General features: G+C 46.1%; 1 protein-coding gene across 2 annotated transcripts in view; it reads right to left on the bottom strand.

Moving 5' to 3' along the window:
- PLCD1 (phospholipase C delta 1) overlaps positions 1-12208 on the bottom strand; it is a 57812-nt gene that overhangs the window by 41284 nt on the left and 4320 nt on the right. The window contains exons 1-2 of one of the 2 annotated variants that reach the window (XM_026841842.1): positions 6387-6730; positions 1438-1602 (exon numbers count right to left, since the gene is read on the bottom strand). In XM_026841842.1, the coding sequence (XP_026697643.1) occupies positions 1438-1602; positions 6387-6486 (265 nt within the window). In that variant the 5' untranslated portion in view covers positions 6487-6730. Of the gene's footprint in view, positions 1-1437; positions 1603-6386; positions 6731-12208 lie in introns of those variants that run through there. The other variant, XM_026841844.1, reaches the window with a different exon arrangement.

Genomic DNA, 12208 nt, shown 5'->3' with positions numbered 1-12208 from the left:
CATTTACTTCAGAGGACCAGGTGAGGTCAGGACTGTTGCTGGATCTCAACACCCATAATTTGGAAACTGCTGGCCCTGAGCACAGGAAAGAAATCTCTGAAAGTCATTCTTCTCCACTCACATCCTTTTTTGTTTTATAGCAAGATATTATCTAGGAAAGGACTTTGCTTTTATATGGGACAGAGCTCAATAGAGCAGGCATTCCTAGGGAGCAAACATTCACTAACGCCTCCGCATTTGTTGTTGTTCTCATGAGTTATTGCACTGGTACCTCAACAGCCCAGCTGAGCTCAGGACCCTGCCATGCTGGGTATGCAAACACACAGTAAAGGACAATCCCCAATCCAAAGCCTTTTACAGCTATATAGAGGAAGAGAAAGGAAATGTGTGGAGAAGGATAGACAAAGATTAAATGAGGTGCCCAAGATCATGTGAGAGGAGTGTGGCCACCAAAGTTATAAACCAACCATATTTTGCCCTGCTATCTTACTCCTACAGAAAATCTTATCACTGCTTGTGGGAGGGGAGTAATTTGGAAGACCCACCCTTCATTTAATTAATTGTGTTTGTTACCAAAAAAAATGTGTCAATAACACAGGCAGCGTGTTCTACATTTCAACATGCCATAAAATATATTCCACATTATTAATTTACCTCCTGGCTTTACAAAACTGTGATGATTAGTGATAAGGAGATATGTCAGAAAAATACCAAATGATAAGAAAAAACAGATATAAAGAGATACCCTGCCTGATCCCATTTTGACTGCACAGTTGGGTTCTTGGTCCCAATTATGGCCCCAAGGTGGGTGATGCTGTCACAGAATGGTTTTCCCCATGTTCATATAATGGCGACTGTCATATCTGGACTTTTTACAATAGGGCAGATTCTGAGTTTCCAAGATAAGGATGAGGTTTTCCTTTCCAGAGATATCTCCTGCTAGCCTTTGGATCTCCATATCTCTGTGGTCCCCTTGTGAGGCTTAAAGGCCACCTTTCCCAAGGGATACAGGCAGAAAATAAGTGTCCTAGTAGAGCCTATAACAGCCGCCCAAGCGCACCATACCACACCGCAGATGCTCAAGCCATGTCTCAGACCAAGCACTAGGGCTTGGACACATGAGTAACCTGAACTCTTGCTCTGGGGAGGAAACTAGCCAAGCAGGGCTGCTGAGACCAGCACGGCCCACCCCACAATGATTTTAAGCAGTAGCTCATGAACTTGGGAAATGTGGCCATTCCTGACATGGTAGATTCCTCCCAGCTGTCTCCGGAGCTGACAGCATCACTTAGTTTGTGTGTTACAGGAGGTATGAAGGATCTGGTCTCACTGATCCAAGCCTTACCTCCATGCTGCAAGCATATTGGTCCTGTTTCATCCCAAGCACCTCTGACCCACAGCGCCCCCCATGACTATGATGAAGCAAACTTTACTTACAGATCTGTGACTCCGGAGACCTCAGCATCTTCTTCGATTCCTGCCATATGGTTTTGCAGTCTTCCTGGAGCTTATAAAACCGCTCCTTTCTCCACGAGCCTGACTTCACTTTTAGCAGCTGGCTGCCTTTCAGGAGAAACTTCAGATCCTTGTCATCTTTCAGGCCTGTGGAGAAACAGTACTGGTGATGTTGTAAGAGTCAACTCAAGAAATGAAGCTCATAGGGTCATCCCTTCCACAGGACACTAATCACAGACATAGACAGACCACTGCAGTGCAGCCACGTTTGGGGAAGACAGCAGAGCAGAGAGACCCAGAAATCTGCCAGGCCACACTTTATGCTCACAAAAGAGACTGGAATCTTGTAGATTTCTTACATTGAGTCCAAAGACTTTTGTACTATGATTCTCAGGCAGTTTACAAACATATAGTATCTTCTCCTCAGCAAATACAGTTTAATGTTAGGATGCGAAAACTACAACAAAACCAACAACAAAGCAGTAAAAGCAGAGGAAAGAAAGCTGTATAACTTTAATTGGAGTACTGTCAAGAACTTTCAAGTGATTTCAAATCTATTCTTCAACGAATTTCCTTTGTGGAAACAGGAATACACAGAGATATCTCTGTTCCTTCTCTGGCAAGCAGTCCCCTCCTATCCACACGGGAATTTTGAAGATCAGCATCATGAAGCTTACGACATAAACAGAGAAGTTTAGTGACAGGCAGCATCACATCAACAAGTAGCAATAAGGTAGCAACCATGCTCTCCTCATTGCCAAGCTAGTATCCAAGAGGACCTTTATCTTTCTTACCCTACTAGGCCACCACAATGCCATGTAATAATAACAAGAACTTCTGGTTCCAGGACGTTCAGATTTCACATCTTAGTCTGGATTCAGGAAGGCACTCAGACATCTAAAGGGACAATAGGCATCTACTGAGACTTTGAAAACATAGATTTGGTGTTCTACATGGTTTTGAATGTCTCAGCAGCATATGACTTCCACATACCTAAACACCTTGGAGAATCTGTCCCTCAAACCAACCATTAATTACAGATCTGGAGTGTGTGGGCTGGGGAGGGTGAGAGCATGAAACATGAGAAACACATCCTGGGCTTTCTGTAATAGGTACCTTGCATCTCTCTGACATTGTAGGAAGGGCTGGTTCAAAGCTGGTGAAACAGCATTTAACTCTGTAGTACTGACCAAGCACAGTCCAACTCAATGGGAATTTTGCTAAATCTTGACAATGCAGATAACCACTTGGCTACTTGCAGCCACCTGACACTCATGTCATGGGAAATTTCACAATGCTACGTAAACATAAAGCAGGATGTCACAAAGCAGAAATCCAAGTTAACTAATATATGCAATAACATTTATATTGCAGTGTGCCATTCCCCTGTGACACTGGGTTTGTTCTTCCCTGGAAGACACAGCTGCCTTGAATTGTTGTTTTTCAAACAGGGCAAAGCAATAAATTACCAAGCATCACTTCAGGTCTGCTTGAAAAACAAAATCCAGCATGGGATCCAAGTGGCCAAATCCCCAGACTCCTAACAGCTCATACAGGAAACCAAAGTGCCAGGTGCAGCAGAGCACCAGGGTGGGTCACAGTGACAGCAGCAAAAAGCAGCACCATCAGCTTGTAACTAGGATACATTGGCCTAAAGAGAGCATTTTAGGTTGCCAAAGAAAGCCTGAGATCTCCATCAGAGATAAATATTAGGGGTGTTCACTGTCTACTCAGTGAACAGCTCACACTATTGGTTTTGCAGACAGCAAGGACCATGACCAGAGCTGAGCCTGGCTGAGGCATCCAGAGTTGAAAGTGCCACAGTGGGAGCTGGACATCCTGAAAAGGTGGCTGTGGCCTCTCTTTCCTCTACATTCTGTTAGCTATCTCATTAAGTGTCTTCCCATGCTACAGCATCCCCTGGGCCTCTCAGCTCATGTCTGGTCTGAAGGTTCCCAAGATGAGAATTTCAATGCTTACTCCTCTAGAAACTTCAGAAAGAAACTCATGGGGAGAAGAAAAAAAGCCATCTGCAAAGCACAGAAGGGTTGAAAGATTGACCACAGCTAGGGGATCTGGGACACGCTCCTGGGTTTGTTAAGGTCCAAGCATACCCAGGAGTTGCCAAGAGGCCAGAACATCCAGAGGAAGGACAGATACCACAATAGCTTCATAGGTTCTTGGTCTCCTGAGTTGTAGTGTTAAGGCTTTCCCTCTGAGTCAAATATCTTTGAGTGCTGAGAAGATAGCAAAGACTTAGACATCACTAACATCTCTGTGGTACTCCTCAGGGTTCTTCTTCCTTCTCTCTATTCACCTACAGTCCTTCTGTTCTGGCTCCCAGGTTCATTCATTCTCTTTCTTCAGATCCCAACCATGTAAAACATCATTATGGGACTAGGAGAAGGACATGCCATCCTTGGATGACATGAGGAGAAAAGAAGGAAAACCATCAATTCTTTTGGGTGCCTATGTGCATAAACATGTAATGAGAAATTCCTGTTAACTGGGGCATGTTTTGCTATACAGACACTGCATGCAGCATGCACAATATGTCATGCTACCTAGACAGCCCAGGGCTGCACCAATGTAATAGAGGCAAATCTAGGTGAGCATAGGCAGTGGTCAAGTGAAGAGTCCTCTCCTTCAGGCTTGATCCACAAAGGTCAGACACCAGCTGGAGCTCAGCTTCACCCTGCTCACTGGCACAGCCGAGTCAGTGCATTAGCAATGGTCAAAACCCCCCTTTCTCTTCAGAAGATCTAACTATGGGTTGGGAGAAGCCCTCCCACTCATCCTTGGCCACTGTGCCTGAGAACCAGGCCACATTAAATGATTTGGCAAAGGAGACCACTGCACTTTGCAAGCTCAGGAGGGAAAGATGAAAAGGGATGGTGCATGGTGAAAGCATGGCAAAGATCAAAGGTGTCAGGGAGAGTGAGTCAGGGGGCAGTGAGAGAAGCCAGGAAGGGGATGGAGACAAGCTTGCCTCTAGGAGACAGCAGGTTTGGCCAGGAAAGGGCAAGAGGGCTAATCATCTAACAGCTCCATTATTCCTTTGAAGTGGGAGGCCTTTCAGATAGAGAGCAGTCACCCAGAGCTCTGCCAGTAGTGACTCCAGGTACTGACTGAACCACCCAACAGTGGACTCAGGGGAAGGAGAGGCATCCCCTTAACCAGGTGGGCACAGACTGCTTCAGGCCTTCTGTGCCTGTCTAGCAGCTATTCAAGCTCACACACACACACAGCTAAACTGGCCAGGAAAGAGGGCAAGTGTTTAGGTCCCTGCCTCCTATGCTCAGTCCAAGCGCTGCTACAGACTCCTTAAATGACCGTGGGTGAGTCTTTTAGTTTCTCTATTCCTATCTACAAAGCAACAGCATTTTGTTAGGCCAGAGGTAGAGCAGAAGATGCTCTGATCTGCTGTTACAGGAACCACAAACACATCAGTGATGTGCCAGTGGGACATTACTCTCAGTTGGCCATTTGAACTGCTTTCCAGAAAAAAAGTACCTTTTCCCAGCAGAAACCTCATTTCAGATTTTATGCATGAACCAGCTCCTGAAGAATTCTGCCTAACAACCCTATGGAGCTGAGGAGGCTTGTAGTCCAGAGCTCCATCTCACAGCAATGGAACCTTGCATGAAAGAAACCAGAGTCATCATACACATACATCATTTAAAAACTGAAAAACACTGTGCAGCAGGATGATATTGGTTTCCAACTATATAATAATACCAGTCATGAGAAGCACAATAACCACACTGACATAGCTGTTCAAATCCTGCCTGAAACATGTGGCAGGACTGTGTCTTGCTTAGCATCCTCTGTGAAATACCAAATACATACTTGGCATGCAAAATCGCAGAGTGCGTTTCAAGGGTCAGACCCCCTTCCTCGCAAAATATCAATCACACACTTTCTAAACAGATTATATTTAGTGTGCAGTAATGTTCAGAGCAAAAATCATGTTTGGCAAAGGTAGGAGCGCCTCAAGCACACACAGCACTGCAATAACCACAAAGTTAATATACTGCACTATGAAGCCTTAGGCACTAAGATATCAAATATGTTAACCTTTGTATTAGCCATCTTGAGTCTACAGCAAGCAGGAAACACAATTAAAAAAATAGCTGTCATGGTAGAAGCCAGGCTTTGAGTTCACTAAGTTAGAATGATGTCTATAGAAGACAGTGATAACCCATATTTCTGCATTGCTCACTCACAAATCTGCTGATCTGATATAAACACGGTAATTACAACTGCTATAAAACAAGCCTCCTCCTGCCTGCTCTCCCTCTCCCACCTGGTTTAAGACCAGACAGAACTCAGGTTTGCCAGTTTAAAAGGGCAGAAAGCCTTTCTGATAAAATCCAAAGAAATCGGGCGGGTAAATGGCAATTTTCCATTTCCACCTGCCCTCTGTAAGCCACAGAATCACAGAACTCACATCCACTTGGGCTGTCTCTCCTGAGAGCAGGAACCAGCAATGAGTTCACAGCCAAACACAGAACTTATGAAACTCCCTGGGTTTCCTCTTTCTTTACATCTGATGAATGCAGACTTCTGACTGGTTCCTTGGGCTCTTACAGTAACTGGCAATATACCACGGAGAAGTTGTAAAATCAGGCAGGAAAAGGGCACTGCCTTCCCCAAACACCCTCAATCAGTAACAGTTCAGAAAGCCCGGCAAGAGATTTGGAAACCGACCCTTTGCCAAAGAGGACCCACTTTCTTTGATGTCTCGAAGTGGTTTACACATCTGGCAGGTGGTTACAGGCAAAGGAAAGGAAAAGAAACCTCAGGAGTTTAAAAATAACCTTGGAGTTGCCTTTAGGGTGGGGCACTGCCTCTGCACAGAGAAAAGAGGCAAAAATGAAGCGGCTGCCAGCATCTGGAAGTGCCGAGGAGCTGACCAACTTGTCCCTTACCCAGCCTGATGCCGTTTAACGCGGCCACTCTACGGCTCTGCTCCCGTAGGATGTTTTCCTGGGACACGCTGCGCTTGGGCTGCCTTCGGAAGCACTGCATGATCCAGCGTGGCGCTCACGGAGAGGCGTCGGGCGTCGGGCAGGACGGGGGGCCGCGCCACCCCTGCGGGGATCCCCGCTCATCCAGGAGCCTCCGGCGTGCGCGGTGTCACACGGGGCTCCAAGGAGGGAGCGGAGGCGGTGGGAGAGCGCAGGCAGGGGAAGGCAGGGGAGGGCAGAGTCCAGCTGGGGGTGGGACCGTGGGAAGTCTCTCCTCCTGCTTTGCTCACCACCACACACTGGACGCTAAATTACACCGAGGCGCCTGCCGGCAGCTGCCCAGGTAGAAGGAACAAGTTTTCCTACTTGTTCCATATGCCAGTGGGTTTTCATGTATCATTTCCAGGGGCTGGAGGACTCCCAGATACTGCCTGTGGCTCCTAATCAGTGCCCAGGGCTTGTCAGCTCAGCCTGCCCACAAACGCTTGGATCGGAGGGAGCTTGGCTCCACCCTTCTCTTCTGTGCAGAGCTTCTCCGTGCTCTTCCCACTGACATGCTGCGAAGAGGAAGCTAAAAACACCTTTTAGCCAGGGCAGATGCAGGCCAAAAGCTGCTCGGAAACTGTGTTTTAATGCTCTTCATTTTCCACCTAGAGAAGAGCATTTTCCTAAGACCCTGGAGAGTGTCTTCTCTGCCACAGATTTCCTGTATGACGAGTGAGTCACCCTGTGTTTCTACATAGCTCTAGGTTTATTCTTGTAATTCCAATTTAACCTGCAGTCTGGTACAAATCGGTGGTTTAACAAGTCACTAACTACACAGAAACTGGGAACAATTCAGGTTGGAACGGACCTCTGGAACTGTCTAGTTCATCCACCGGCAAGGTAACCAGTGGGGTCACCTTCAAAGGTAGATCAGGCTGCTCACAACCTTGTCCAAGTGAGTTTTGAATATGTCTAAGGACAGAGACTCCACAGCCAATCTAGATGCCTGTTCGAGAGCGTAGATGTTCTTAGTGGAGAATTTGTTCATTATGACAAGTATAAATTTCCTTTGCTGAAACCCATGACCCCTGCCCACTGTCCTGACAACAGCTGGGATTACCATCCATCTCTTCCCTGGCCATGACCTCTTCTACGGTGAAATAAAGCAGCTGTACTTATTAAGCTGTTCCATCCTAGGTGAGTTTACAGACCTCGTTACAGACTAGGGGTTTTTGTCACTGGCTTTGCTAGCTGCTGCCCTGCCAGGCAAGCCAAGGGTGAAGATACTGCAGGGACATGGAGTCAAGCTAGGGTGAATGTCCCTTACATGCAGAACCAGCATATGCCTGAGAAACCTGGCAGTGAAGCACATGTCACCATATCTGCTGGAGACCTAATCAAAGGCTCTCCATCACCATCCCCCCATCATATTCAACACAGGGTTTAGAAATATATTCTTTATTTCTGGTGCCTGGTAATCCAGCCATCTTCCCCCTTTTTCTACGCATTTTAAAGGAAGCCCTAACAACACTCACAGAGAAGCACAGAGAACCAGCACAAGGACAGGATCAGAGTCATTAATCGCTGCCATATGCCACAACTCTCTGGGGGCAAGGCAGAGCCATTGCATGGCCTTGAACAGCAGTACAACTAATACCACCTTGTTTATACATAGCAACTACAAACTACAGACTGCAAAGGGGAATAAAGGCATTTTCTGGATGGGACATTGCTGAGCATGTTAGCCAGGCAGTTAGTAGGTGCTTGAGGAAACACCTCCAGCTTTTTCTGAGCCCCCTGCACTTACAGGGACTGGATGCCAGATCCATAATCTCTGTAGCACTCCCCTGGGAGCTGGTATCTTTGGTTTTGCCTCTGGCTAGGAGGTGGGCACCATCACTTAATGGTTAGATGATATTTATTAGCTGAGCACTTCCCATGTTTCACATTGTACTGGAGAGAATTGATCTAATTAAAGGAGTAGGAAAGCGAGTGGTCTCCTGTACTTGCCTTAGCAGAACAGTTGCTTCTGTGCACCAGCTGTCCTGTCCAGCAGCAGCCACAGTCCCACAGGCATCAATTTGGGAGCACACAGAGCCCCTCTACTTCATTTTCTCATTAATTCCTAATAAACAGTGCCAGTAACAGCACTGCTCGGACCTTTCCAGGCTCTCAGAGAACATTTTACTGTACTTATCCCTGAAGTTTGCACACACACAAAGCACAGGATTGGCATTCACTGAGTTTAGATACTTCTCCAGAATATGCAAGTTTTGCTGTTGTGAGGGCTTCAGATATGTAAGGCAGTTAAAATCAGTTTGATTTTAAAATTAACATGAGATCATTGGTCTAGAAATGCTCTGCTTTGGGAAACAACAGATCTGGATGTCTTGTGGTCCTGAGGTCATTTAAAGACAATGTCATGTCTCATAGACAAAGCCTGATGGGTAAGTGTGACACTGGGTGTTACACAGCATTGCTTATTGATGTTACACGATGCTGCATCACACTCCGGCGCTGGAGGAAGTGATCCTGCAAATGGTTTAGGGACAAATTCTCCAACCCTTATTCACCGCAGGTAACAACTGACTAGGCCCAAAGCCTGCTAACACCCAAGCATGCAATTTTACCCATATGACCAATCCCACCAAAAATCAATGGCACTAGTCACATGAGTGAAGTTGTTCATGTCTCTGTGCCCAGGATGGTGGCTGTGCTAATCATCCTATAGATGCCAGCTAGATTACTCATGGACCAAATGGAAATCAGTGCAAACGAGGATGTCAGAACGTGGTCCCAAAGTTCGCAAAGTGCTTTAATATTCAGGAAACAGGCACTTGAGATAGAAAGGTTGTAGAGTCTGGTAGGAAATGAGCTATGTGAGAAAGCTATTAATGTACAGGCTGCTCTTCAGACAGTTTTCCAGAATGAATTAATCTCTATCACATCCCTATATAAAGGAGCTAAGAAAGGTCTATTACCACTTCATTGAGGAAGAAGGAGGTTGGTTTTGAGTTCTTTTGGGCTGGACCTGTTCTCCCATCACTGCCATGTTTGGGCAACACCAAAAGTGGTGCAGCCCTAATACTGATCATAGTCTCTTTACACCACGCTGGCACAAATGAAGTGGCAGAACTCAGCTGCTGATTTGCCCAGACTTGTGATAATTTAGGACTGGAATGAAAAAACCCGTGCTGGGGGTGACATCACCACTTCCCCATTGCATCATGCACATTATGTAAATTACTCTATTATGACCAGTAATGCCTATGGCAGTTACATAACAAATAACAAATGTCATGTTAAGGGGAGATTTTCCCACTAAAGTTCCAAAGGTTGTGCCTTGCTTTCTGTTTGTTACCAAGAAGAAAAAAATAGGTTTATTTTACATGATGCCATTCTTTGAAGAAACATTGTAATTTCATTTTCCCTCCCAGGGTCCCTCACAGTGAAATTCAATAGAATTATTTTAATAAGAGTAATAGCACAATCAGAGTATTGCTGTGCATTAATGAACTGCAATGTCTGCCCCTACATATTTCTAGTCCTCAGCAGATGTGAGACCATTCAATCCAGGTGAACTCAGAATCCATGAGAGTTTAGAAAAATTGTAGTTCAACTGGTCTGTTGTAACATGGCAACCTTCATCACTTATTAGGGTGATGGAGCATTCAAAAACTGAAGTTCCTGATAGTAAATAAAGTCTGAGGATTATTTTTGCACACCTAGTATGAGGAGCATTGTTAGTGTAGCAGCTGCTTGGAAATAAGCACAACCAGCTGCAGCACTGGGCAGCAGCTGCTGTTTGAAAAAGCAGAAAACCTGTCAAGTGATGAGGATTTAGTTGTTTTCTCCAGTGCTTTTACAAATCACTGATGTTACCTGTGAAGTGTGTCTGCAGAGGCCCCTTTTGTCATCTGTCATCATCCCATGGTTATATCCAACCTGGCTTTTATATCAGCTCTTTAACAGCCCTGTGCCTGGCATTAGTGTGGTCCCAGCAATGGCAAGGTGATTTCGAGATGAAATCCTACCAGAAAAACAGGACAGCAAGACTCCTTCCACATCTGCAGGCTCCCATATGCCCTGCCTTTCCCTCTGGAGTCCATTCTTCAGTTCATTCATGCCTTCTCACAGCCCACCCATTGAAACCTTACTCTTTCCTCCGTCCTTGCTACCTCCAGGACACCACTCACTGCTCTCAGCTTTATTATCCCCAGTTGTGCCTCACATCCTCTGAGGATCAGACCTTGCTGTTGTCAGAGCAGAGCTTGAGAACAGCCAGTTTCTCACCACCAAAAAAAAAATGTCAGTGGTTCCTCTACACCAGCGCTCCCCTTCTTGTTCCCTCTAGGGGAGTGGGGACCAGGGAGGGGTTGCTGAGACCATAAGTACGGGTGTATCTCTGGCCAAAGATGCGTGTGCCTGTTGACAGTGGGTGCATCTCCGGTGCATGTGGTATGTACCAAGTTCCACCTTGTGGTGACACTGAGAATGGGCTTCTCCACAAAGGCCGTGGCAGCATCAGCAAACCTCCTTCTCTTCATTACATTGGCTTTTCTTGCCCATTCTATTTCCCTTCCAGAATGCTTGAGAGGTCCTGCTGAGCCAGGGCAAGGTGACCTTAAAGTTTCGTATAAGAGGAGTTCTCCCCAAGTATCATGTCGTGGCTGTCCTTCAAATCACTGCCTAAAACCTTCCTCCACTGGCATGCTGGCAAGAAGCTGTATGACAGGCAGGTTTCTGGTGCACTGAGATCAGCACTGTCACCCTGCCCAATATTTCTCAACCCCATTCTCTCTCTGTATCCTTTGGATGTCTGGTCTTTTCTGCAAGGTCTCTGGGAGATGAACTGGTCCCTTCTCCAGCTCTGCTCTGGTAAGTCCATGCAACCTAGACACCTTTTCCCCAAACAGACTGGCTGTATCTAGACTGCCTACCGGGAAGGACTGCAGACCCATGCCATCACCCACATCATGCTACATTCTACCTTGCTATGGACCATGCTGGGGAATGTGCTGGCAGTTAAACAGTGCAGAGCCCTGGCCCTGGTTTGTATAGACAAAGCCAGGCTGCCTGCTCAGACATTTCACAGACAATTAAACTGTGACCTTTATTTGTGAAAATCTACATAAATCTTTCTGCCAGTCTGGGTCACTTGAAGGGAACTTGGATCTGTGCATGGCACTGGCTGTGACCCATCAAAAGCTACTGTTCTGTGCCTTCGTGAAATCCAGGTAAAACACCCAACTAAAATTCATTGCACTCAGGAACTCAAAACCAGGCTGAAGGTTTGGTTTGGTCCTTCCACTGGTCCCTCCATCACAGTGCACACAGAGTTTTGGCTGCATAGTGAGAGGTACTAAAACAAACACTAGCTTGCATGAAATTACAGCTTTTCCAGTAGTTGGTGTGAAAAGAGTGGGAAGAATGTAATTGAAAAGAAGGCTATCAACTTGATGGATAGGACCAGGACCAACAGCCGGGAGCACTCATGCAGCTTAGTTGCCTAACTCCTAAGTCATGTTTCTGGGGACTTGCTGATGAAATTGTTCTCTTCATAAAGCCAAAGTCAATTGTAGGTGGGTCCCAGCTTCATTTTTTTAAGGCCATTTAACAGCTTTTCTTGACATTTTCTTCAGGAGCTGAAATTTCTTCCACAGACAAACTGCAGGTCACTCTCACCATTCTGTTGCAGGGCAAAATTTGTACAGTAAATAAATTGCTCAATAGAATTATGCAAAACTAAGGAAAAAAATCCTTCCCCCCCCCCCCCCCCCCCCCCCCCCCCCCCCCCC

Source organism: Athene cunicularia (genome assembly GCF_003259725.1).
Source record: "Athene cunicularia isolate RWA chromosome 2 unlocalized genomic scaffold, athCun1 chr2_part1, whole genome shotgun sequence".
NCBI lineage: Eukaryota > Metazoa > Chordata > Aves > Strigiformes > Strigidae > Athene > Athene cunicularia.
The sequence above is the reverse complement of the archived record's forward strand: the minus strand, read 5'-3'. Positions and strand labels throughout refer to the sequence as shown.